At 37.3% G+C, this 23,618-nt stretch overlaps 1 protein-coding gene across 1 annotated transcript in view; it reads right to left on the bottom strand.

Moving 5' to 3' along the window:
* Nucleotides 1-23,618, bottom strand: part of Plc21C (Phospholipase C at 21C) — a 104,588-nt gene that overhangs the window by 67,914 nt on the left and 13,056 nt on the right. Inside the window, exons 5-11 of the mRNA XM_083122433.1 lie at nucleotides 23,208-23,344; nucleotides 20,213-20,297; nucleotides 18,422-18,522; nucleotides 17,172-17,341; nucleotides 16,671-16,817; nucleotides 13,881-14,032; nucleotides 1,768-1,932 (exon numbers count right to left, since the gene is read on the bottom strand). Of these exons, the coding sequence (XP_082978559.1) occupies nucleotides 1,768-1,932; nucleotides 13,881-14,032; nucleotides 16,671-16,817; nucleotides 17,172-17,341; nucleotides 18,422-18,522; nucleotides 20,213-20,297; nucleotides 23,208-23,344 (957 nt within the window). The remainder of the gene's footprint in view (nucleotides 1-1,767; nucleotides 1,933-13,880; nucleotides 14,033-16,670; nucleotides 16,818-17,171; nucleotides 17,342-18,421; nucleotides 18,523-20,212; nucleotides 20,298-23,207; nucleotides 23,345-23,618) is intronic.

A 23,618-nucleotide genomic window follows, 5' to 3' on the forward strand; every position in this document is an offset into this window, starting at 1 on the left:
CGCCCCAAAGAGGCTGTTACCGACGAAAACATCAAAAAAGTCCACAAAATAATTTTAAATGATCGTAAAGTGAAGTTGATCGAGATAGCTGAGACTTTAAAAATATCAAAGGAACGTGTTGGACATATTGTGCATGAATATTTGAACATGCGAAAGCTGTGTGCAAAATGAGTGCCGCGCGTGCTCACAATCGATCAAAAGCAACAACGTTTTGATGATTCGGAGCAATGTTTAGCGATATTCATCCGTAATAAACATGAATTTTTCCGTCGATATATTACAATGGATGAAACATGGCTCCATAACTACACTCCAGAGTCCAATCGACAGTCACTGCACGTGATGAACCGAATCCAAAGCGTGGAATGACACAACAGTCGGCTGGCAAGGTTATGGCATCAGTATTCTGGGATGCGCATGGTATTATATTCATCGATTACCTCAAAAAGGGTCAGACCATCAACAGCGATTATTACATAGCGTTGTTGGAGCATTTAAAGGATGAAATCACGAAAAAACGGCCCCATTTGAAGAAGAAACAAGTGCTGTTTCATCAAGACAATGCACCGTGTCACAAATCAATGAAAACGATGGCAAAATTATATGAATTAGACTACGAATTGCTTCCCCATCCACCATATTCTCCAGATCTGGCCCCCAGTGACATTTTCCTGTTTGCAGACCTTAAAAGAATGCTCACTGGAAAGAAATTTAGCACTGATGAAGAGGTAATCGCCGAAACTGAGGCCTATTTTGAGGCTAAAGAGAAATCGTACTATAAAAATGGCATCGAAAAATTGTATGACCGCTATAATCGTTGTATCGCCCTCGAAGGCAACTATATTGAATAATAAAATCGAATTTTGTCAAAAAAATATTTTTTACTATGTTAGCCTACGAACTTTTCAGCCCAACTGTTAGAATACAGTGGCGGCCGACGGCAAGTATGATAGGTAGTGCCCACGTGATCAAGTCTGGATGGCCCTCTAGGTGCATCTATTATCTATTATCAAAATGTTCATTTGACTTTGGAAAAATACTAGGTTCGTTTCTCCAAAAGTTTGCAGAAAAGTATATAGTACCCTTTTCACGAATTACTTCCCCAACGGGTCTTACAAATCAGTCGTATTTACAGACTTATCTCTGAAGATGGCAACACTGCGAAAGTTCCCTCGCTGTGCCAAGCGAAAACGGGCACGGCTGGTGTCTTATGGGCTAACCCCATTGGCTAACACCACTCCCTGCCACCTTCTTCCCGGCTCATGGTGGAAATGTTACTCGCTGAGACTTCTCTAACCCTCTGCACGTGTTTCAACTTGGTCCCCCTTGAGCCGCCGCTGATAGAATACCTCACAACAAAATGTTGGTTCAAAAAATAATGAAATGCACTTTCATTCCCAATTCATGGAAAGGGGGGACTGACTTCTCCAGGATTTTGGATGTATTTTCAAAGTTTCATGACTTTTTCAGGCCAGTGGGAATCCTGTATAAAACTATGTTTCTGTACATAAATCAGAAGGTATAGAAATCTATAAAATTAAATGTAGCAGTGCAAATCAATTCCCAGTCAGTATTGGAAAATACCAAAGTGATATTTTCCAATACTGATCAGGTCAGTCCTAGAATCTTCATCACTCATGTTACAGATCTTGCAACCTCAAATAGCAACTTCTAATGACTCCATCAAGCTGTCAGTTTCTTGCCATCTGAAGACAATGGTGATAAAATGCTTATGTGGACCTAACCTAAGGTAGAGACAATACATACTGGATGTGACTCCAGAGGGATGTCCAGAAGCGTATCTCCAAAGATCTCCCTGCAATACTGAGCCAGCTTGGCTTGCTGTCTAGGATTGCAGTGGTTTTCAAAAGAAAGAATCACAGGATACTCTGAAGTCTTAAATGCTGACTCTCCTATGGCTTCTATTACTTCCTGCAATGAAGGATTAGAAACATAATAGTCAAGGCATAATAAATTTCAAACTGTACAAAATACTGAAAAGAAAAAAAAAATCAGGCTTGTTCTGTACCATCTATGTCAGGAGTACAAACTTTTTTTTTCTATGCTCTGCCCCTTAAGGTAAAGAGGGTCAATTACGCACCAGTTGTGCATTTATTTCAATATAGTCGGATTGGGCACTGCTATTTAAAAAAGGGTTTAGTATGCAAGAGAGTATGAATTTTTCTTCATGTTGCAAGTAGAAACTGTTTTTCAAGTTGATTAGTAAGCTAGACAGGATGTCCGAAAAATATGATTAATAAGTATTTTTGGAATCCCATGTATTCCTTATGGGGAATCAACTTCAAGGTATGGCTAATCAAATGGGTGGGAGTTTAGACTTTTCCTTCTACTATGAAATAGATCAATGTGCCCTTTTTCCGCCCATGTACTTTTCTACATCATTGGATGTTTGATATTCCCGAGAAAACAAATAAAATAATGGTCCCATAAACCTAATGCATTTCTCCTGGCCTCTTACGGCCATCCTGGCAGTGTTGCCAAACCTGATGTGTACAAAAGAGCTAAATTTCCCCATTAATAGAGCTAAGATGACTTTCAAGTCCTACCAGCAGTTCCTATCAGGCTTTCTTGGCAACAATGGGCATTGGAAATGCCATCAAAGTATCCTAATGGCCTGCTCAAAACGGTGCTTAGGTGCGAAAGCATTTTCTGAGTCGCTATCGGTCACCTTATCTACCTGGCCATTTTTATCTTCGGCCTAATGGCTTTTGTGACATGCACACATGTGCTAGAATTCTGTGTCATGGTGGAAATACTTGCCAGTGTTTCTGCATTAAAAACACCGAAATGAAATGTGACGTGAAATGGCAATATGCACAGTGATTAAGGTAGGGTCATTCCATGCCAAACCATCCAATGGTGGTTGCATGACCATTTTAGAAAAATTTCATTTTTAGTACATAGGTTTGTACATGTTTCTAGATATCAAAACCAATGTTCAAAAAAAATTATTGTCTTTAGTTCTCCTAGGGCAGCCATTTTTCCAACATGGCGCATGGATTTTTTTGCTCATGTAGCAGTATACAGAGACCTTAATATCTCAAAAACCATTAAAGCTAGAGACCTCAAACAAAATTCATTTTGTAGCTAATGAAGTATACTTCTTGTGATATTCAGGTATGTTTTGCTTGAAATTGCATTGTAAGTACGAAAATTATGGTGGAAAATGGGGTAACAATAGTTAAAAATTTGCATTTTTAAGCCCAATTTTTTAACGAAGGGGTTTAGTCTAAGGCTTGATTTTTTTTTCGTGTGTAGACCTACCTGCAGGGTGTCTGTAAATAAAATATCAGTGCTTAGAAACGCACCCCTTTTTTACAGCATGGGTTCAAACATGGCCATTCATTGAATTTTGACAGTTTTCGAAGTTAAATATCTCAGATGGGTCCCCTTTAAAAATTCTGAAATTTGGCACATAGGAAGCCATTCATGAACCTAACTCATTATGACCAATCAGCATTGGGCATACATGCCCACACACAAATAACCACAGGCCAACCTAAGTACAAGGGCCATTAGGTTGGCATCAGGGAAAGCTTGTGAGAGCTATTTTCCCAGAAACTTATACCCCCCACCCCCAATTAGAATCATGGGTCATGTTTACCAACCAGTTGTCACTCATGGGAGGGGTAGAAATGCTTTATTTATAAAGAACCAACCATTGTTAGGCTAACAGTAGCCATTTTGGAGAACAAAAACCATGTGCTCCAAATCACATGTTTACTAAATCTTTTATTCTTTACTGAAAATCAGAGATAACACTCACCCATAGGTAAAATAATGCCTAATTTATTAAAAGTAAACTCATTTGCAATTATCTGGCATAATTAAGCCAGAAAAGCTGAAAAAACACTTTTGTTTATACTTTTTAAGCAATTGATAACTCTGCCATCTCGTGGGAGAAAGTGGCAATTCTCCCAAAGACAAGGAAAGATCTCAAAGGACTCCAGCTGGCCAATGAGAAGCCGTCAAGGCTGTGACGTCACAGAGGAGACTTTCAGATGGCCTATTGTGTTCTGAGCTTGCTATTCAAGCTCACTTGTATTACAGACCCACCTGAGAGCAGGTCACCTGGAAGTTGCTGGTAAAATCCAGTGTGTGAATGGCCACCTGTGCCAGCAACAAAGGATACATAAAGGGAAAAGGGATCTAAGGTCCTGTTACAGTAAACACAGGCCTAAGTGTGTGTGACCAAGTGGGATATTGTGTCCACAAGTGCATTTAAGGATCCCAGTGAAAATTCAGCAAAATAGCGAGTTTTGTGTCCCTCATCCCATGTGGAAATCCAGACCACATGGTCGGCAGAACTGACGCCATAGAAGCATCCATAGAAGCATCCATAGGATATCAGAGAATATCCAAGTTGTTCTTAGCCATCCATCCAAGAAAAGCCAGGAAAACTCATTTATCACTCCCCCAAAGCCTTTGCTACACCAAGGAAGCACATAATATTAAATTTTTAGTGTGGTGTACCCCAAAATTGTCCATGTGTCGGGATGTGGCGATAAAGAGTGAAATAGTGTGTGTACGGCCCCAGGTATGATTGATATAGTGTGAAAATGGCTGATATGTAAGTACAAAATCTTTTGTATATCTTTTTTGTGTCATGTACAGTGAAATGCTCATGTTTGGTGGCAGCTATGCCACAAGCAGTGTTCTTTTCAATGAATAAATATGTCGTTTAAAGGTGTCTGACCTTCTATTATTTTAGTGAATCATAAGCCTATTAACCCTTAGTACGCCGCGCGGTCTGACGAAAGTAAGCCCAGTGTCGCCAAGGCTTTGAGCGGGAAATTTGAATTCGTATACATAATGGAGAAAAATCGTAATAACTCTGGCACTATGGGACCAATCTACTTCGGATAACTTTTGTTTTGCAGGCAATACATCGGTGCATGCAACCATGTAAAATTTGGATGCCCCAACCGTAGGGGGGTTACGGGCGGGGGCTGCATCCCCCGAATTTCAATGAAAAAACATAAAAATGTGGAGTTTGCCCCCTCTTCTCCAGCTACTTTGGGGAGAAAACCGGAACTTTTGCTTTTTTTTTTCAAAGAATAGACCTTCCGCAACAGAATGAAACTTGATTCATGTTCGTGGGTGCAATACAATTTGAATAATAAAGGCAAAACTTAAAACTCGATCGAATTTTAGCCAATTTGCATATTATTCATAAAATTGTTATAACTGACACCATGGGACCAATCTACTTCGGATAACTTTTGTTTTGCAGGCAGAAGATCAGTGCATGCAACCATGTAAAATTTGGATGCCCCAACCATGGGGGGGGGGGGGGTTACGGGCAGGGGCTGCATCCCCTGAATTTCAATGAAAAAATCATAAAAATGTGGACTTTGCCCCCTCTTCTCCAGCTACTTTGGGGAGAAAACCCGAACTTTTGCTTTTTTTCCGTTCGTACTTGCATCTTGTGTAGCTACTGTGAATCTTTCTTCCCTGTTGACTCGGCTCTTTGTGGAAATATGTCCGAAAGGAAAGGATTGTGCGTTAGGGAAATCGATGAGCTGTTATATGATACAAACTGTTTTATGGTGAGGCCTTTCCTAACAGAGGAGGGAAGGGAGCCTTTGCAATCGTTTGTTTTGTCTATACTTCTGGATAGACGCACACTTTAGACTCATGCTTCTGGCCTCTGGCTATCGTCAAGCTTCATTGCATTTCTAACAGAGAGGCGACAGAAAGCTGACACCTGCCAAACCTCATCCAATCCCCTCTCTCCTTGACCCCCCCCCCCCCACCACTACTTCAGCTGGATCACCAGAAAGAAGAATGTGTGCCTTATCAGTACTAAATCACAGCGTTGGAAGCTTGGAGGAAAACAGCATCGTAAATACCAAGCATTTATTGTGTCTGTCAACTGAAGAGCGAACACGTGTTTGGGCTCACATATTCCGAGAAAGGAGGGGGGGGGGGGAAATTTGAAATTTTGCTTTCCTTTTCTTCAGTTTTAATACGTAGTGAAAAGCAACTTTCCAGTTTCCTTTGCACTCCTTGTAGGATGTGAATAGTTTTTCGAGCAAAACCACTTTATTGTTTTTCTGCAATCAGTCTCCTCAGTTTTGAAACAGGAGATTCATAAAAACAGAACAGACTTCATGCATTTCCTTTAGTTTTCCTTGGCTTGGCACAAAGACATGATTTCAATTCTGGCATTTAAGTGAGTCACTTTCTCCACATATGAAAATTTTACTCCAACATATCAGCCATATTGATTTAACTGGTATAAGGCTTTCTTGACACTTTTTTTACCTCACCTTACTTAACCTTTTCTTTAAGTGGTACTTCTGAAGATCACAACATACTTTACCATATAAAAAGCTATATTTAATGGTATTTGCACATTGTCTCTAAGCCATACAGCTGTAGTCTTCACCTAAGAAGTGTTATCATTTTCACTGACTTTAAGATTAGTTAGGTCTTTGGGAACCTTACCAAAAGGGTATTTATGACAGTCCTCTCCAGTTAAAAATATTACAGAACACTCCATTTCCAATCACAGATAACAAACATTCACAAGTCACTACTCTCGGCACATTAGGCAAAGGAAGAATGACAGCAGAGATTGTACATGCACAGATCAATTCCAGGCTTGCCTCACATGCTATCAACACATGTTTCTGAATCTTCTGCTGTGCATGACTCACATCTATTTCAACAAATGTCTTTTCTTGGAAGAAAAAGGTGGAAAATAAAGGAAACAAAAGATAATATATTCTACCAGCTTTGACACTTCAAAATAAATAGCCTACTTTCAGTGGAGTGTCCAACAAGGGGTTTGTGGGGGTCATAACCCAATACCTTTGGCCTAGAATTCCATAAACAATTACGTCAAAGGCAGGATAATGTGGCAAAAATAGGGCTGTATACTAAAAAAGTATATGTAATCCCCCTTCCCTCCCTTTCGAAATTCCTGGGCATGCCACTGCCTACCTTAAGCTGCATGTACTCCTACATTGATAAAAATATGGGGGAAGTTCAGTTTTGGAGCAGACAATACCAACTGGTCGTGGGTACCTAATAAATCAACCTTTTGCAATGAAATTTCGCAGATTTTCAATTGCCATACCTTGTAATTTCAATTTGTGGTAAGTCAAGTATTAAAACCTTATGTTACTATATTTTCTGAGCCTTTATTTAACCAAAATTGAAAAAAGAAATAGAAAAGACTTCATTATTCTAAGTATGGAATGTAGTTTAACCTTACTTTGGAACGTCAGAAATTAGGTGACATATGTTACCTCATATTGACCAAAAAGAGTTGAATCTAAAAGTTGAGATTTTTGCTGTAAGTTAGGTTCATGAATGACTTCCTATGTGCCAAATTTCAGAATTTTTAAAGGAGACCCATCTGAGATATTTAACCCCGAAAACTGTCAAAATTCAATGAACGGCCATGTTTGAACCCATGCTGTAAAAAAGGGGTGTATTTCTAAGCACTGATATTTTATTTACAGACACCCTGCAGGTAGGTCTACACATGAAAAAAAATCAAGCCTTAGACTAAACCCCTTCATTAAAAAAATCGGGCTTAAAAATGCAAATTTTTAACTATTGTTACCCCATTTTCCACCATAATTTTCGTACTTACGATGCAATTTCAAGCAAAACATACCTGAATATCATAGGAAGTATACTTCGTTAGCTACAAAATGAATTTTGTTTCAGGTCTCTAGCTTTAATGGTTTTTGAGATATTAAGGTTTCTGTATACTGCTACATGAGCAAAAAAATCCATGCGCCATGTTGGAAAAATGGCTGCCCCAGGAGAACTAAAGACAATATTTTTTTTTTTTGAACATTGGTTTTGATATCTAGAAACATGTACAAACCTATGTACTAAATATGAAATTTTTCTAAAATGGTCATGCAACCATTTTTTAAAAAATTGGTTGATTTGACATGGAATGACCCAGGAGCTAGATTATAGAAAGGCTGCATAAGTGTCGCCTAGGGTAATTGTAGGTGTCAGAGGGCACTGCTATTACCATTAGCTTTAAGTGATGGCAATTTATTCTTAGTTTTCACCACCTAGATTTGGAGGCATCACCCATCTCAATAATCCAATGATGCTCATATGAAATAGAAAATAAAGGATTCCCGGATAACAATATTCTCATTTTCACCTTAGCCACCACAGTGCTATATAAAAGTAGCTGGGGAGGTAAGAGGGAGTGGGCGACACAGCCTATATATGAATATCACGTCACGTGCAAAATGTACACTCATGACAAAAGTTGGTCTTTATGGGCTGGAGCATCACCTCCCTGAAACTCAAGGCCATTTCGGTCAACAACCTCCTCCTTGTCGTATTGCAGTGACAGGTAGACCCTTCTGGGTCGAGGAAGAGGAGGGTGGAAATTCTCCACACCTTGCAAAAATGCTACTTAGTTGAGCTTCTAGCTGTACTGTGAACATGTCTTTTTCAGATGGATGTGCTTCCGCCTTACATTTAGTGGGTTTTTTCTGTTTTTTTTTGTACAAGAAGTAAACTTTTGATGGCATCATGCCATCTCATTGTTGTGTGCCATATTGTAAAGGCAATTACGACAATGAGCCAACAGTGACAGTGTTTTCATTTCCAAATGATCCAGAAAGCCGAGAAAAATGGATTAGATCTATCCACAGGAAATATTTTACACCAACAAAAGCTTCCAAGGTAATTTCAAGTAGCTAGTATAAGATGCATGTTTTTGTTTGAAATGGCATTTTCAAGTTGCCTTTGTATACTTCTAAATAGCTGGCAATTCCTTTCTTTCGTTTAAAATAATTATTATATGAGTTATTAAATAGACAAGAATCTATGTTCTATTCATTCTTATAGACAATACTACTTTTCTCTAGATGTAATTTTCTTTATGATATTCCTCCACTTGCACATGCTTTACGCTTCATTATGCTTAACTGAAATACACAGAAATTCACCCTTGACACTTTTCTCTTCCCTCTAATATTTAGTTGGGTAAGCCTATGATAATAAAGACAATCTAGTATAATTTTGTACTTTACAAAAATGATAAGTTGCTTTTCAGACTCTCTAGGTTAATCATGATGATGAGTATAAACAATGAATTGATGAAATATATCAAGAAACAAGCACAATGAAGTGCTTATGAAGCCAAAAACAAGTCAAACTTTTCCAATTTGAGATTAACCGAGAATGAGACATTTATTTGAAACTCGGGAGGAAACCGAGAACGGCTCAACACTTTTGCAGTTCGAAAAGAAACAGAAAGAGACAAACAATTGCAAATCGAGACTAAACCGTGAGTGAGACATTCATTTCAAACTATGAAAAAACTGAGAATGAGACAAACATTTTCAACTCGATGCGAAAAACCCAGAAAGTAATTTCAAAGTATAAAAAAGACAAGAACAAGACAAACATTTTCATCTCTATGTGAAACCAAGAAAGACATTCATTTCAAACTATGAAAAAACCGAGAATGAGACAAACATTTTCATCTTTTTGGGAAACAGAGAAAGTCATTCATTTCAAACTATGAAAAAACTGAGAAAGAGAGAAACATTTTCAAATCAATACAAAACCAAGAAAGACATTCAATTCAATCTATGAGAAAACCGAGAACGAGACAAACAGTTCGAGCTCAATACATAACAGAGAAAAACATTCCTATCAAACTATGAAAAACTGAGAATTTAATATGCTTTTGATGTAATTGTATCTTTCTTACATTGTGTAATTGTGCTTTATTTTTGTGAGGGGACTGCTTAATTTAGGAGGGAGGAATCTTTGCCTTTAATTGCGTGAGATTATTCTGAGAGGTGATTTATTTTTTATTTAATCTGCTTAGTTTTGATGTAATTGTAACTTACATTGTGCATTTTTGCCAGTAAATTTGAGAATGAGCTCATGAAATTTATGTTCTTGGTGTTTTAATATCCATCAGACATTTTGAGGTAATGATATTTCAGAATGATTTTACTTTTTATTGTGATTTAAAATATTTAAGGTGGTAGATGTAGATCTAAAATGACCTATGGAACATAAAGTCAGCCTGGGCAGGTGAATTCAAGCAATACATGAATGACTTGGTCAGTCAATAAGTTAGTGCCATGCATTGCAGCTAGGTTAAGAAGAGTGTAACCTGTAGTAATTACACTGTGCACAATTTTCTTACCAGGTTAAATGTGTCAACGACAATGAAAGAATAAATATACATGCCTTAACTTGTTCAAAATAATCTCTGTCTGAAAATCTGTATATCTTCCTAAATTTTATTTATTAATATTTTTCTTTCGAATGCGTTTCAATGCAAAGAATTGTGCATACATGAATGTAAATCATTACATCTGGAAGAAAAAAATTAGATGTTCGAACTAATCTAGTACAATGTATATTTTACTTTATATTTTGGTATATTAAAATAATTGACCATGGCGGAGTGGTTAGCACATCATGCTACGATGCCAGGGTCCCGGGTTCGAATCCTGGCATGGGTATGGATGTTTGTGATTGTCCATTCATCAATTTCATCATATAATCCCTCATCCTCATCTTCGCAAATTATCCAAAAGTGGCACAAAAGCGAAGTAAAATAAAGCAAATCAATAAACAATAAAATAATGGACTTTTAGCAGATTTGTATCTCCTTATTTACTATTCTTGTTTAACAACATTCTGCTCAACATTACGTAGTAATTCTTTCCCGCTGTAGAAGCAAAATTGTGAACTGGACTACGAACGAACAGCACTGGCTGCTGTTGGAAGGGTCGGATCGGCGGCAAGGGAGTGGCCTTCTAGCTGTAGGAGGTGATGGCTGGAACCAGTGGTGCCATCGTAGTGGGCCAGATGGCAGGTGCCACAGTTCACAGCCAAATGAGTGCACGAAAGAGCCAGATCTGGCTCCAAAAGAGTGAAGTTGGCAACAGTGATCGGCAGCTGCCCCAGCGAGAAAGACCTAGGGGAAATTGTCCCTCTCCCCCTTAACTACCATATTTATGCATGTATAATGTGCGTGCGTATATAACGTGCACCCTGGTTTTTGATGAGGAAAAGCAACAATCATATCTTGTATATAATGAGCAGTGCAATTCAGGTTCAAGAAATGACTTTCTTAGTTGTAGGTCGTAAAGCTGTTGCTATGTGGATCAAGAGGAGAATATCATCCTGTGTATATAATGAGTCACCAACCCACACCACCTCCCCCTCCACTGTGTTTAGCATCCCAAAGTTTTTACTTCTGTAACCAACTTGTTCATTCTGGAGTAGAAGGGAGATCAAAATTATGTTATGGATTTGCAACACTCGGGAAGTTATTTTCTATTATTTCTCACCTGACAAATATCGCTGATACACATCCCGTGTGATGGGAGGTGCATACTCTAATTCTGCCAGAATGGCATTATTTTTCTCAGTGTCACAAAACGTTCCGTTACAAAGTGAAAAATAATGGGCAATGGCCATTTCACTTTTATTGTTTTTTTAAAAAAATATTATTACTAAATAAATCCAACCTGGTAATTTGTATTTTACCTGTAGATATATACATGTTATATGCAGTGACATAGTGAAAACATGTGTGGTTTTACAGTGGCTGTCTGAATTATTCCGTGCATAATGCGCACCACAGTTTACGGGGGGAAAAGTTTGTAAAAAAGTGTGCATTATACAGGAGTAAATAAGGTACTTGAAAAATTGGTTGTCAACCATATTACACTATATTCACACTAATATAATTCCTCAAAAGAATATTCAATGTTTTACAAGTATTAATGTGAGATGTAAGTGAACCATGGACCAAAGAAAGTTTGGGTAGCAATGCTCTATGTCAAGGATTGATTATCCCTTGCTTCTGCTGCAGTAGGCAAGAAGAGTCTAAAAAAGTGAAACTTTTTTTTTAGGCAAGAGGACTCTAAAAAAGTTAAAACTTGTTTTTATGTTCACTTTGGTAATTCCATGTAAACAGGGAGAAAACATCATATTTTTATAAAAATTGATTCGGGTTTTGTAACATAATCCGCACATCCAAAATTGTGTTGCAAATACAGTTTTTCCCTTGTTCTTTACCAAAATCGCGGCTTACAAAAAAGTTTTGTGAAGAATCTACAGTGACTAACATTATGTAATATAAGTGACTGGCATATTTCAATTTTAGGGAAACTATTGAGCTTGCATCGGAAAAGTAGTATAAAAACATCTAAAATATGACCGTGATTGTTATATGTTTGTTATTTTGTGAAGGCATCAGTAAGCTAATCATAGCTGGGACTGGCATGCCTGCCTCGCGCACGGGACGCTGGGAAACAGTTACACATGATGGCGGCACCCTTACAGGAGTGCTCCAAGCTGGAGCAGCCAAGTGTTGTGAGATTTTTGTTGAGTGAAGGTGTGAAACCGATAGAAATTCATCACCGCATGACAGTTCAGTGCAGTGACAACTGTATGAGTTGATCACAAGTGTATGAGTGGACTGAGGAGTTCAAACAGGGCATAACCACTGTTGAAGATTCTCTAGGTCCAGGTTGCTCTGTCCCTGCAGTCACGGAAAGCAACATTGCTCACGTGGAGGACTTGATACGGGAGAACCAGCGTATACTGTCAGTGAATTGCTTCCCAAATGGAAATAAATGTAGGATCAGAACACCATATCAGTCATGACATACTGAGGTGTGTGCGAGGTGGGTTCCGAAACGTTTGACACCGGAAATGAAGGAGAGATGTGTTGATGTGTGCAGGAGTTTTTGCGCGGTTATGAACCTGACGGTGAGGCATTTCTTCATCGTATTGTCACTGGAGATGAAAATTGGGTTTATTTCTATGAACCAGAACGTAAGAAGACAACAATGGAATGGCAACATCCTTCATCTCCCAGACCGAAGAAGGTGCATGCTCAACGGAGTGCCGGAAAGGTCATGTTAACTTTGTTGTGGGACCACAAGGGGCCAATTCTTAAACATTACATGCCCAGAGGTCATAATGTAAACAGTACCACCTTTTGCGTGAAAAACTGAAACCAGCCATTCTGCAGGCTCAACGTGGTCTGGTGTCCACTGGTGTGTTTTTGCTCCATGACAATGCAAGACCACACACTTCCAATGTCACAATGTCTACCGTCGAGGACAATGCTTGAGTGCTTACCCCACCCTCCATATTTGCCCGATCTCGCACCTTCCAATTTCCACACCTTTGCTCCACTGAAAGATGGACTAAGTGGATCGAGGTTCCAGAATGACGACGAAGTCCAGTCAGTGGTGCATGAGTGATTACACATGCGTCCAATTTTTTTTTTTTCCCCTGTGGAATCAGTGCCCTTATCAAGTGCTGGCATAGGTGCATTGAACTAGGGGGGAACTATGTTGAAACATAGTACTGTAGTTCTTTTGGTGCTTGTAATAAATATTTGTTACAAAATATTTCCGGTTATATATTGAATGAGCCTTGTAATATAACTGACCATGGCCACTTATGCTAATATATAATCAGTACTGGACATAGACTTTAAAAAAGCATCTGAACCATTGTGCAGTATGCCTCCACCATGGATAGAACCAGGGACCTCTCGATTACAAGGCAACTGAATTACAACTACACCATTGGGGAGGCACTGCATACAAAGATGGACACTCTTTGCAGACAATAAAAGAGGATTAACTACACCATAAAATATTAAATTTTGTTTTACAAATCTGATACCAAACATCTTTTTGAAAAAAAGCTGAGAATGTTAAATACAAGAAACGAACAAGGAAACAGGTGATAAAATTACCCTTGATATAATAGTATTGCTTTACTACAATAATAGAGCATAAGCACCTAATTATGCATGGGCATATAAAATTAAACACATGCCACAGTTTTAGATACAGAATTAAAAATGTTACCTTTGCAGGAATTTCAGGTACTAATGTGTATCCATGCACAATAACTGGATCACCATTCCTCCCATTCCAAAGATCCAATTCTACACAACGGCATCCTGCAAGAAGGCACTGGCGATAGATTTCTACAGAAGATTTGCCAGTAAGTTGATGGCCTGTGGATAGAATATGAAACCATTTAATGCCATGCATAAAGCATACTAAACATTGGTGGTGCAGTAGATTAGTATACCAATGTGTTGGCAAGCCAACCCTGGCCTCCTAACAAATAATCAACATATTCTGTGTGTGCTATACATAGAGGCATGCACATTTAGTTTTTGACGAAAACACGAAATGTGAAATAACACATTGTAATGTTAATTTTTCAGGTTTCATGACATGTGTTTTGTCACGAAATGAACTGCAAAATGCGAAATACTCTTAAACACAAAATTTACTGTTTATATACCAAACGTGACACTTTCTGAAGCATCCTGTGAGTTATGGAATTCACGGAAAATTGATTAATTCTGCTGTAAATATTTGAGAAGCAAAAATGGACCCCTTTATACAAGAATAAACTTAATATTCTGGTAATGATTTAATGTGCTATTAGAAGGGGTATTTTTATTTTGTGTAATAGTGCAGTTTTTAAATCAAATTTGGGATTATATTCACATTTTTTAAAAGCAAAATGTCACTTCATATGGTACTTTTTCACCGCTATAACAGCGAAATTTCATTTTATTTACTGCTTTTGAACCAGAAACTGACTCTTGTACCGAAATTTTGCTCTTTTATTTACCAAAAATATGTGCCTCTAGCTATACACTATTCCATGAAGCTAATTCAGTTGAGTTGATTCCATCAATTGCAGGGAGATGGCAACAGTGGTCATTTTCAAATGTCCACCAAAAATGAGAATGGATGCTACATTAAAACTTACACAAAGCTTGAGTAAATTTTGAGGAAGCACAGAGGTTGTCTTGGTGGCTAGCACTAGCACAGAATATAAAACACCCAGATTCCACTCCAGTTTGAATTACAGTTTTCACACAACTTTTCAGCTATACCTTAGGTTTAGATACACACAGATGTATTGATTGATCGATGTATACTTGATTTTACTTCGCTTTTTGTGCCACTTTTGGCTAATTTGCGAAGATGGGGATGAGTGATGGTATACACACAGATGTACTATGTGGAAATAAGGTAAAGTTCATAGTGTTATTTTCATCAGTCATGTGGAACAAATCAAAAAGGTCATCAACCTTATATTTTTTTATTCATTTGAAATATGGCATACTCATGGTGTGATTAAAAAAATCTGGTCCCAGAGGTAACTCCGTTATTAGTGCACAAAGCAAAAAATTTAAAGTTGTTGGAAATAGGTGAGTTTCAACCTAACTGCTTGAATTTTCAACATAGCATACACTGTTCAGGCTGTACAATTTTACTAGCCTCACTGGGAGCTGAGAATGCCACATTCTTGCCCCAGAATAATGTATGCAATTGCAATATCATACAGTACTGAGTAAATTAAGAATTGATGACGATAATTACAGGCAAAGTAGACAAGTAAAATACGTAATCACGTGATATACATGTCTTCCCTCCCAGACTGCTTGAAAAGGCTAAAAAGGCACAAATGATAATGTCCAATGCCAATGTCCGTGTTACAGATTTGCCTGTAATTATAGTCATCAATTCTTAATTTACCTAGTCCTGTATCGTATTGCAATAGCCAAGAATGTGTCGTTTTCGTCTATCAATGAGGCTCGTACCAGTGTTGAAAATTCAAGCACTTTAGATTGAAACTCATCTATTTCAAACAACTTCCCCCCTCTTTCCATTTCTTGCTATGTGCACTAATAACAGAGTTGCCTATGGGACCAGAGTTTTGAATCACCCTGTATTTCTAAGGGAATGTAAGCATGAGATTCATGCAAGTTAATTTTAAAAAATATATTGTGTTTGTATTTATTTCACTTCTGTTAGAATTTCACTTTTGAATTACAGGAATTTGTCAAAATTGCACACTTTGCACCCCTGTAATTTTGAAATGCAAAAGATATAGTTCTGCAACTTTGTATATTTTTCTACCTCAGGTGGACCTTCCAGTACGCCAAACTTCAAATGAATCAAAATATGTGAGGATGAAAAGTGCCTCTTGATTGGTTATTTCACATGGATTTTCTGTTTTTGAAGTATGTGATCAGCACCATGCTCCAGCCACCTACGGTCCTATAGTTGCCTCCATGTACCCAGAGCTGCTTTATGCAGGGACAAGGTTGAAAAGAATCTGACCTTAAATTACTCATTATGGGAATCGAACCTGGGTCTCCTACATGGAAGTCAGATGCCCTACAAACCAGACCACTGCATCTTATAAGCAAAAACAAATACTAATAACAAAAATTGAAGCTTGACCAGGGTATTACTAAAGGATTGATTGACTGAATTGTTGTTTTAAGTCCACTTTATGCACAGAAAGGCTAATCGGGACTGGACGTACAGTTTAAAGTGGGATCTGAACAACTATGTGCCTCCACTAGGTATTGAACCTGGGACCCTTTGATTACAAGGTGACAACGTTACCACTATGCCATCGGGAGGCCCATTATAAAAAGAAATACACATGTTTCAACCGACACCATATCAGCACATCTTAGATTTAATTTTAACTGAGTTTGCTTGAAATTACTGTTATAACACAGACAACAATTCATGGTGAAGACAGTACTGTGATCCCTAATATTCATGCATTAACCAGAGTGTATGATAAATTAAAAAGTAGACACAGAAACTCACCTGTGAGGTAGGTATTATGGGATGAGTTAATGAAGTAGTGTGACAAAGGTTGGTCCATGTTTTCACTTAAGTCCAATTTAGCTGGAGAAACTAGAGGATTATCTTCACTCATCAGGTAACATAAGAAGCCATCAAAACTCAACTGACCTGAAACAAAAGAACATCAAGTTGCTTTCTTGTGAGCTACTACAGAATCATTCCACACCATGAATAACTGAAGTTCTTACTTTAAAAATGGAAGAAATTAATCCATAAATGTAGTAAGTAAAACTAACCATAATTTTAAAAATTGAATTTTTCTGCCTTTAATTCTGCTCCTATTAACATATTATGAATTGGGTGAACTGTGTTAGACCATTTAATTTTAGTACTTCATAATTAATTTCTCCTTGCTAACATCATACTCAAAAGTAAAATGTTAAATCAAATGAAATAACCTATCATCAATTGTAAATTTACACAATGTATATGTAAAAAAAAAAAAATGTAAAATATACTCACCCTTCTGAGCATTATATTTATTTGGCTCATACTGCTTAATGAGATCTTTAGCTCTTTCCGTATTTGCATATGGGTACAATATCTCATTCAATCTGGGATCTCTTTGGGTTTTGTTTAGGAAATCAACAAGTTGATCAGCAGTCATCAGTTTCTTCTTCGGATTATCAATCCTGTAAAAAAGAAAAAAAAATCACGATTAAATTACAGCCTGGTCAATACCACACTGAACCAATAGAGGAAAAGGTCTAAATAAGGGCCCCTCTTTTTATTTTGTCATTTTCGGAGGGAAAAAATTAATATATCAAGCACCTGCCTTTAAAATGCATATCTATGAAATATATACTTAAACGAAATAGCATGCAAAAGTATAGAAGGTCTCCATTTTTTTTAAAAAAAAAGCAATTTCCAAAAAATGGTAAAATGATGTATTTCAAAATTGTGGTCTAAATATGGGCTACTAGTGGCAATATCACAAAAAGCAAATAAAAATTTAAAAAAACAGTCATTTATCGCTAAAACATTATAAAATTCATATATATGAATAATCTGTTGTTTTGAAAATCACGCGGAATGGGAAAAATCGAAATTAAGAAAATCATCCAAATATTTGACCTCATGCCATAGACCATATTTAGATCATCACACTATTTTTTCTCTTCAATTTATTTTCACTCTCTGTGATTTCACAAACAAATCATGGCACTATAAAAGCCCACATTTGTTTCATGTACCACTAATATCATAACCTATACAAAGCAGATGAGAATTCAGAAAACTCTGAGTTAAAACATACCTGTAAAAAGTTTTAGGTCACAATTCTTTAATAGCGTCCAAAGGCAAAACTAACTCCCACTTTCTCTTGCGAATTGGCACCGCAACCTTTGTCCTTGACAGATAACCAGTTCCCTTAGCATCTGTCAGGCTGCAGCACCTGGCAGCGTTGATAACTCCAAAACCCATACTTAAACCTTCGCCCATATTTAGTCCTTTTCCTCTACCAATAGAGACACTCTTACGGTTCCCACCAATGCTGATGTCAATACTAGAAAACTGAAACAGTATCGGTGATTAATTTGAACCGATACCACTGGTATCTGCTGATATTGATACATCAACATTAGCATCAACTCAACCCTAGATTACATTTCACAAAGTATCTATTAACTCTTCTTTCCCATGAAAACTTAAAACATATTTGTATAAACAAACACAAATAATCCACAACTAATGGACATAAAAAGATTACTTACTCTTTTTCGAAAATCTTCTCTACTTCACTCCTACATGTTAAATTTTTGTAGAAATTAAAAAAATTATCAAAATGAAACTTCTGGGGATTTATTGCATCATTCTGAAAGAAATGAGAGAAAACAAGAAATTACATAACTGAAGTAATGTGAGAAAGTGTACAGCCTGCAAGCTGTGCTAGATTGGTGCTATCATGATTTGCTTATATGCCTAAGTGCGGATACACTAAAAAGTGCTTTATCCAAAAATCTGGTGTATCTGAAACAAGTTTCAGTAAATTTAAAAAATACACAAAAACATTTTTTCATCACTATAATGACTATTTAAAAGCATACACAAGTGACATCATGTAATATAACAATGTACACAAAATATACATGCTGTAACTCTATTAATAACATTACTCAGTCTGGTGTATCAATATTGAAAAGGGTTCAACAATTCTTATAGCCTTGCAACAGTAACTACACTTGGTAACACTAGTTTTAGTACAAGACCACATGTTTTCTGAGTGAATCGCACAGGTGTCTGTACTAATGATTTATTCTGTCATGACATACAGGGGATCAAGAGTAAAAATGTAAATGAAGACTCTGGAAAAATTTTACATCTGCTCCATTGAGACTGAAAATCAGGGAACATAAAATTGGGGTTCCATTGAACATGTTTAACATATTGAGATTTTAAGAAAAAAATAGGCTATATACGTGGGCATTATGAAAAGTTTTGCCTCCTATGCAATAACTCTGGCAACACTGCCCAGACACACGCAAAATTGGTGACAGAATAATCACTGATTCAGTGACTGTTGCGACATCTAGCAACATTCGCCTGCAAAATCATGCATGCTCAATAATGAGTAAAATGGCGACTTACATGGACGTGCGGTTGTAAATTCCTCACACCAGAGGGTTGTGCCCCCGTTGACATTCATAGACGAATGAGTGCTATCTATGGCGACGCCAGTGTGGATGTGAGTACTGTCAGGAGATGGGCAAGGAATCTGAAAGGCAACAATCCGGCCACGACGAGCCTGCATGATCAGGTCCGCAGTGGATGACCCATAACAGTCACTGATGCACAGCATCAAACGCATATGGATGAACTGATTCTTGCCAATCGCTGTGTCAAAATGAAAGACATTGTCGCAATAGTTGGGATTTCGTTTGAAACCTAAATATTGAAATTAATAACTTGAAAACTTTCCTTAAAAAGCTTACCAAAACTTGAGTCTCAATTTTCATTAAAAGACAAGTGTGTGCACGATGGGTCTCACACATGCGACTTCTGAAATGAAAGGGAACCTAAACTGAGTTTGTCGGGAACTTCTCACTCGACATGTAGAGGAAGGCGATGCCTTTCTCCATCGGATTGTCACTGGTGATGAGTCCTGGCCACATCATTCATTACAACCCGTAAAGCAAGAGGCTGTCAATAGAGTACAGACATAAGGACTCACCCCCCCCCCCCTCCAAAAATTAAAAATCGTTGCTTCGGCAGGGAAAATGTTTATGACCATCTTTTGGGACTGCGACAGCATAGTTCGCACAGAATTTCTGGAGCACGGAACCACTGTGTGTGGACAATGATGGTGACTACGTGGAAAAGTAGTGACACATTGGTAGAGGACATTACAAGCTTTAAGAAGACATATAATTCATGGAAGTATTTTGTATATTATTGACATTATTGCATAGGAGGAAAAACTTTTGAATTGTAGTCACATATATTATTTATAAACTGATTATGCCACAAAACTTTACCCATTAACTCTCTACCCATAGAAAACTAACCTTTCCATGGGGAAACCCTGCTAGATCAAGAGCTTTTGCTACTCGTTTCCTATCATCCTTGTGCTGTGTAAACATTCTTACAATACTGGAAAGTAATATTAAAAATAAAATTTAGTAAATTGTCAACAACGGTAACAAAGGTCAAAACAATCTTTACCAGAAACGTAATAATTGACACAACACATTACAGCATACCTATTATTCACAATAACAGTAAGTCACACATGTGTAGAAAGGTATTTTTACATGTCCATGAAAGTGCTTGCAAACACAGTGTATCTAAAGCAAACTTGCTAGATTTTAAAACAATCTGAATTCACTTGAAAACAATAATCTCGATAAAATGTGAAATATTAACATTTTTTAGCTAGTGAAATGTGTCAGCTTAACAGATCTTCTAAAAAAACCTTGTTAAATTAATTGTTAACAACTTACACATTCTTAACCTGTGTAGAAAAACATATAATTGTAAATTATGTAGCTCGGCAAATTCTTCGTAAGTACAGCTGAAAGAATGCAATAAATGTTATGCCCGTTTTATATGTACTGAAATAAAAGGGGTAGTAATAGTAACAGCCAGTGATCAGAACGCTACATTTTAAAAGTAGCTTCGCTACAACTACAGCTACTCTTCCAAAATGTAGCTTCGCTACAGCTACAGCTACATTTACCAAAAAGTAGCTCGCTACACTACTCCTGTTCGCTACTCGCTACTTCGCTACTTTTCGTGCTACTTCTGCTTTAAAAAACTTAAAAACAACGATATGGGTATTAAAAAAATCTCCTACTACTGGTAAATAGATTCTGTTACTCATTATAATGATTCCAGTCATTTGATAATTTTGATAGCAATGTTACTTCAGTTGCTTATTTTTACTATAGTTTTTGAGAATACCATACCTATGCAAGTGGCATATCAATTCAAATTTGATATATGAATATTGCAATTAGGGTGTTACCCAAATTACATAATTATTACAATTATACACAAATAAAATTTGGTAGAATTAAGTATTTATGTTCACATCAACATATTTTTCTTGAGAATAAATATTTCATTATCATTCTTCCTCGTTCTCACAATTAGCCGAAAGTGGCAGAAAGCAACTATAGATAAGAGAATAATTAAATAAACCATTTATCCTCATTGTCATGATTGAGAGAAGTGGAAGAATAGATGAGGAGGTAAACAAAGGAGGACAAATGAATGGTGGTGGACTATATCAAAGCGTTCGAAGATTAATATGGAATAGGGATGTACCTATGAAATGCAAGAAGGTAATATGTAACACATACTATGTGCCAATAATTACGTATGGAGCAGAGACTTGGACAATGACATAGAGAGACAAAGAAAAGATGCAGGCAGTGGATATTATTTTTTTAAGGAGTCTTGAGGAATACTAGAAGGGATAGAATGAGAAATGAGGAGATTTGACAGACAGTGGGTGTAATGAAGCTTCAGGACAGAATAGATCAGGCACAGATGAGATGGTTCGGACACATGAAGAGGATGGATGCAGAAAGACTACCAGTAAGAGCTTACAATGCACAAGGAGTGGGAATAAGGCCAAGGGGGAGACCAAGATGTCGGTGGAAAGAGCAGATAGTGGAGTGTGTTAGGAGACAAGATTGGAACACCTTGGAAAGAGAGGAGTTGTGAAAGACCAGGAAAAAAATGGAGAGGCTTGATTTCTATGCCGACCCAGCCAGAGGCAGGAAACAGCGAAGAATGATGATGATGATGTCATGATTAGCAAAAGTTACAGAAAAGTGACGCAAAAGTAGGAGAAATACATAAATTTGAAAACTATGTATATTAACTAAAGAAAATTGTCGTTTCTGCAGGAAAGTCAATAACTTGTACATACTTTTTGCAATATGATAAAATTATTGAGGAAACTGTCGTGTAAACCTGAGTGTTCTAAACGTATTGTAATTTTAAAATTTGTGAACAAATACTATCTCGAAAATAACTGTAATTCCAGAAACTCTATCATTCTTGCAACAATAATTTCTTGCTGGTGAGATCTTATATACTGACGATGATCAATGCTGTTAACGTACTGAGCCATTTAGTGCTGGCACTATTCGCTTGTCAGTGCAGTGGAAATTCCATCGCTCGTTTTTGCACTGCAAGTTGTGTCTTACACAGTAATTAATGACATTTTGGTGTCTCTTACACCATGAATATCCACAGGATTTGTTCCGGGGTTGACGCAAACGAGGCACTTTTTTCCAGTGGTGCAGCAAACGAGGCATGTTTCTCCCCAAAATAGCGATGCAGCTAAAAAAACGTAGCTGTTAGCAGGAATATATTCATATATGTCACTTAGTTATCTGGATATCTGAATTCTTCAGATACTAATTAAATAAATTACGCAGATATCTATAATCTACAATCTAGATAATCTGTATCTCCATGTAATAGACTGTCTTTATGAACCTCCTGCAACATTAAGGGTTATTGTCGATTTTTTCTGACACTGTTGCCACATTCAAAATTCACCTCAAAATGCCAAGAAAGAATGTAGCTGTAGCGAAATTTTCGCTACAACTACAGGAATTTTGTAGCTTCGCTACCGCTACAACTACAATTTTCAAAATGTAGTGTCGCTACAGCTACAGCTACAAATTTTGTAGCTAGCTACAGTAGCGACGCTACAAGTAGCTCGCTACTTCTGACCACTGGTAACAGCAATGCACCCATCAACAAACTGAATTTACTTTGTACTGAAATGGGTCAAAATGTTGAACAATTATAACTTTAATAGCTACAATTGCAGGTTTACTATCATTAGTTCACCTAAATGAAGCGTTATTGGAAAATTAATAATAATAATTCAAAATACGTTCAAAAATGCAATTCTCTTCTTCTTTCACAACCATTCTCTTCTTACAACTTGCAAAATACAACTTATCGACCAATGACAATACAACTAGCAAAAAATCTGAATGTCTGCATAGCACTCTCAAACCGGAAAGCTGTACTTACTTTTTAACTGGTATCTTCCCTGATTTCTTGTCTTTAGTTAGCTGGAGCTTTGCATAAGCTTTTTTTAGACACATCACTGCAGCGCAATTAGGTTGTAGAAGATTGTAGGCCATTTTTATAAGTTCTTCACTCCAATACTAGAAATAATAATAAGATATTGTAAAACATGCATACACACTAGTAAATGACAAGGGATTAGAAAGATTGAGTTATTATTGAATAGTAAGCTCAACAGGAGGACATTTTAATAGTTCTCCGATTGGGGGGAGGTCCTCTGCCTCCCGGCCTGTGCTCTTCCTCTAGTTCAGGAAACAAGCGAGAAGAATTGCTAGTTCCCTGATATGTCGCTAGGTGTCTCTGTATCGTGCCCGGGGCAGGAAAACTCTTTTCATGCCAACCTCCAGGCCACTC

The sequence above is a fragment of the Lepisma saccharinum genome, chromosome 5, assembly GCF_977018435.1.
Source record: "Lepisma saccharinum chromosome 5, izLepSacc3.1, whole genome shotgun sequence".
NCBI lineage: Eukaryota > Metazoa > Arthropoda > Insecta > Zygentoma > Lepismatidae > Lepisma > Lepisma saccharinum.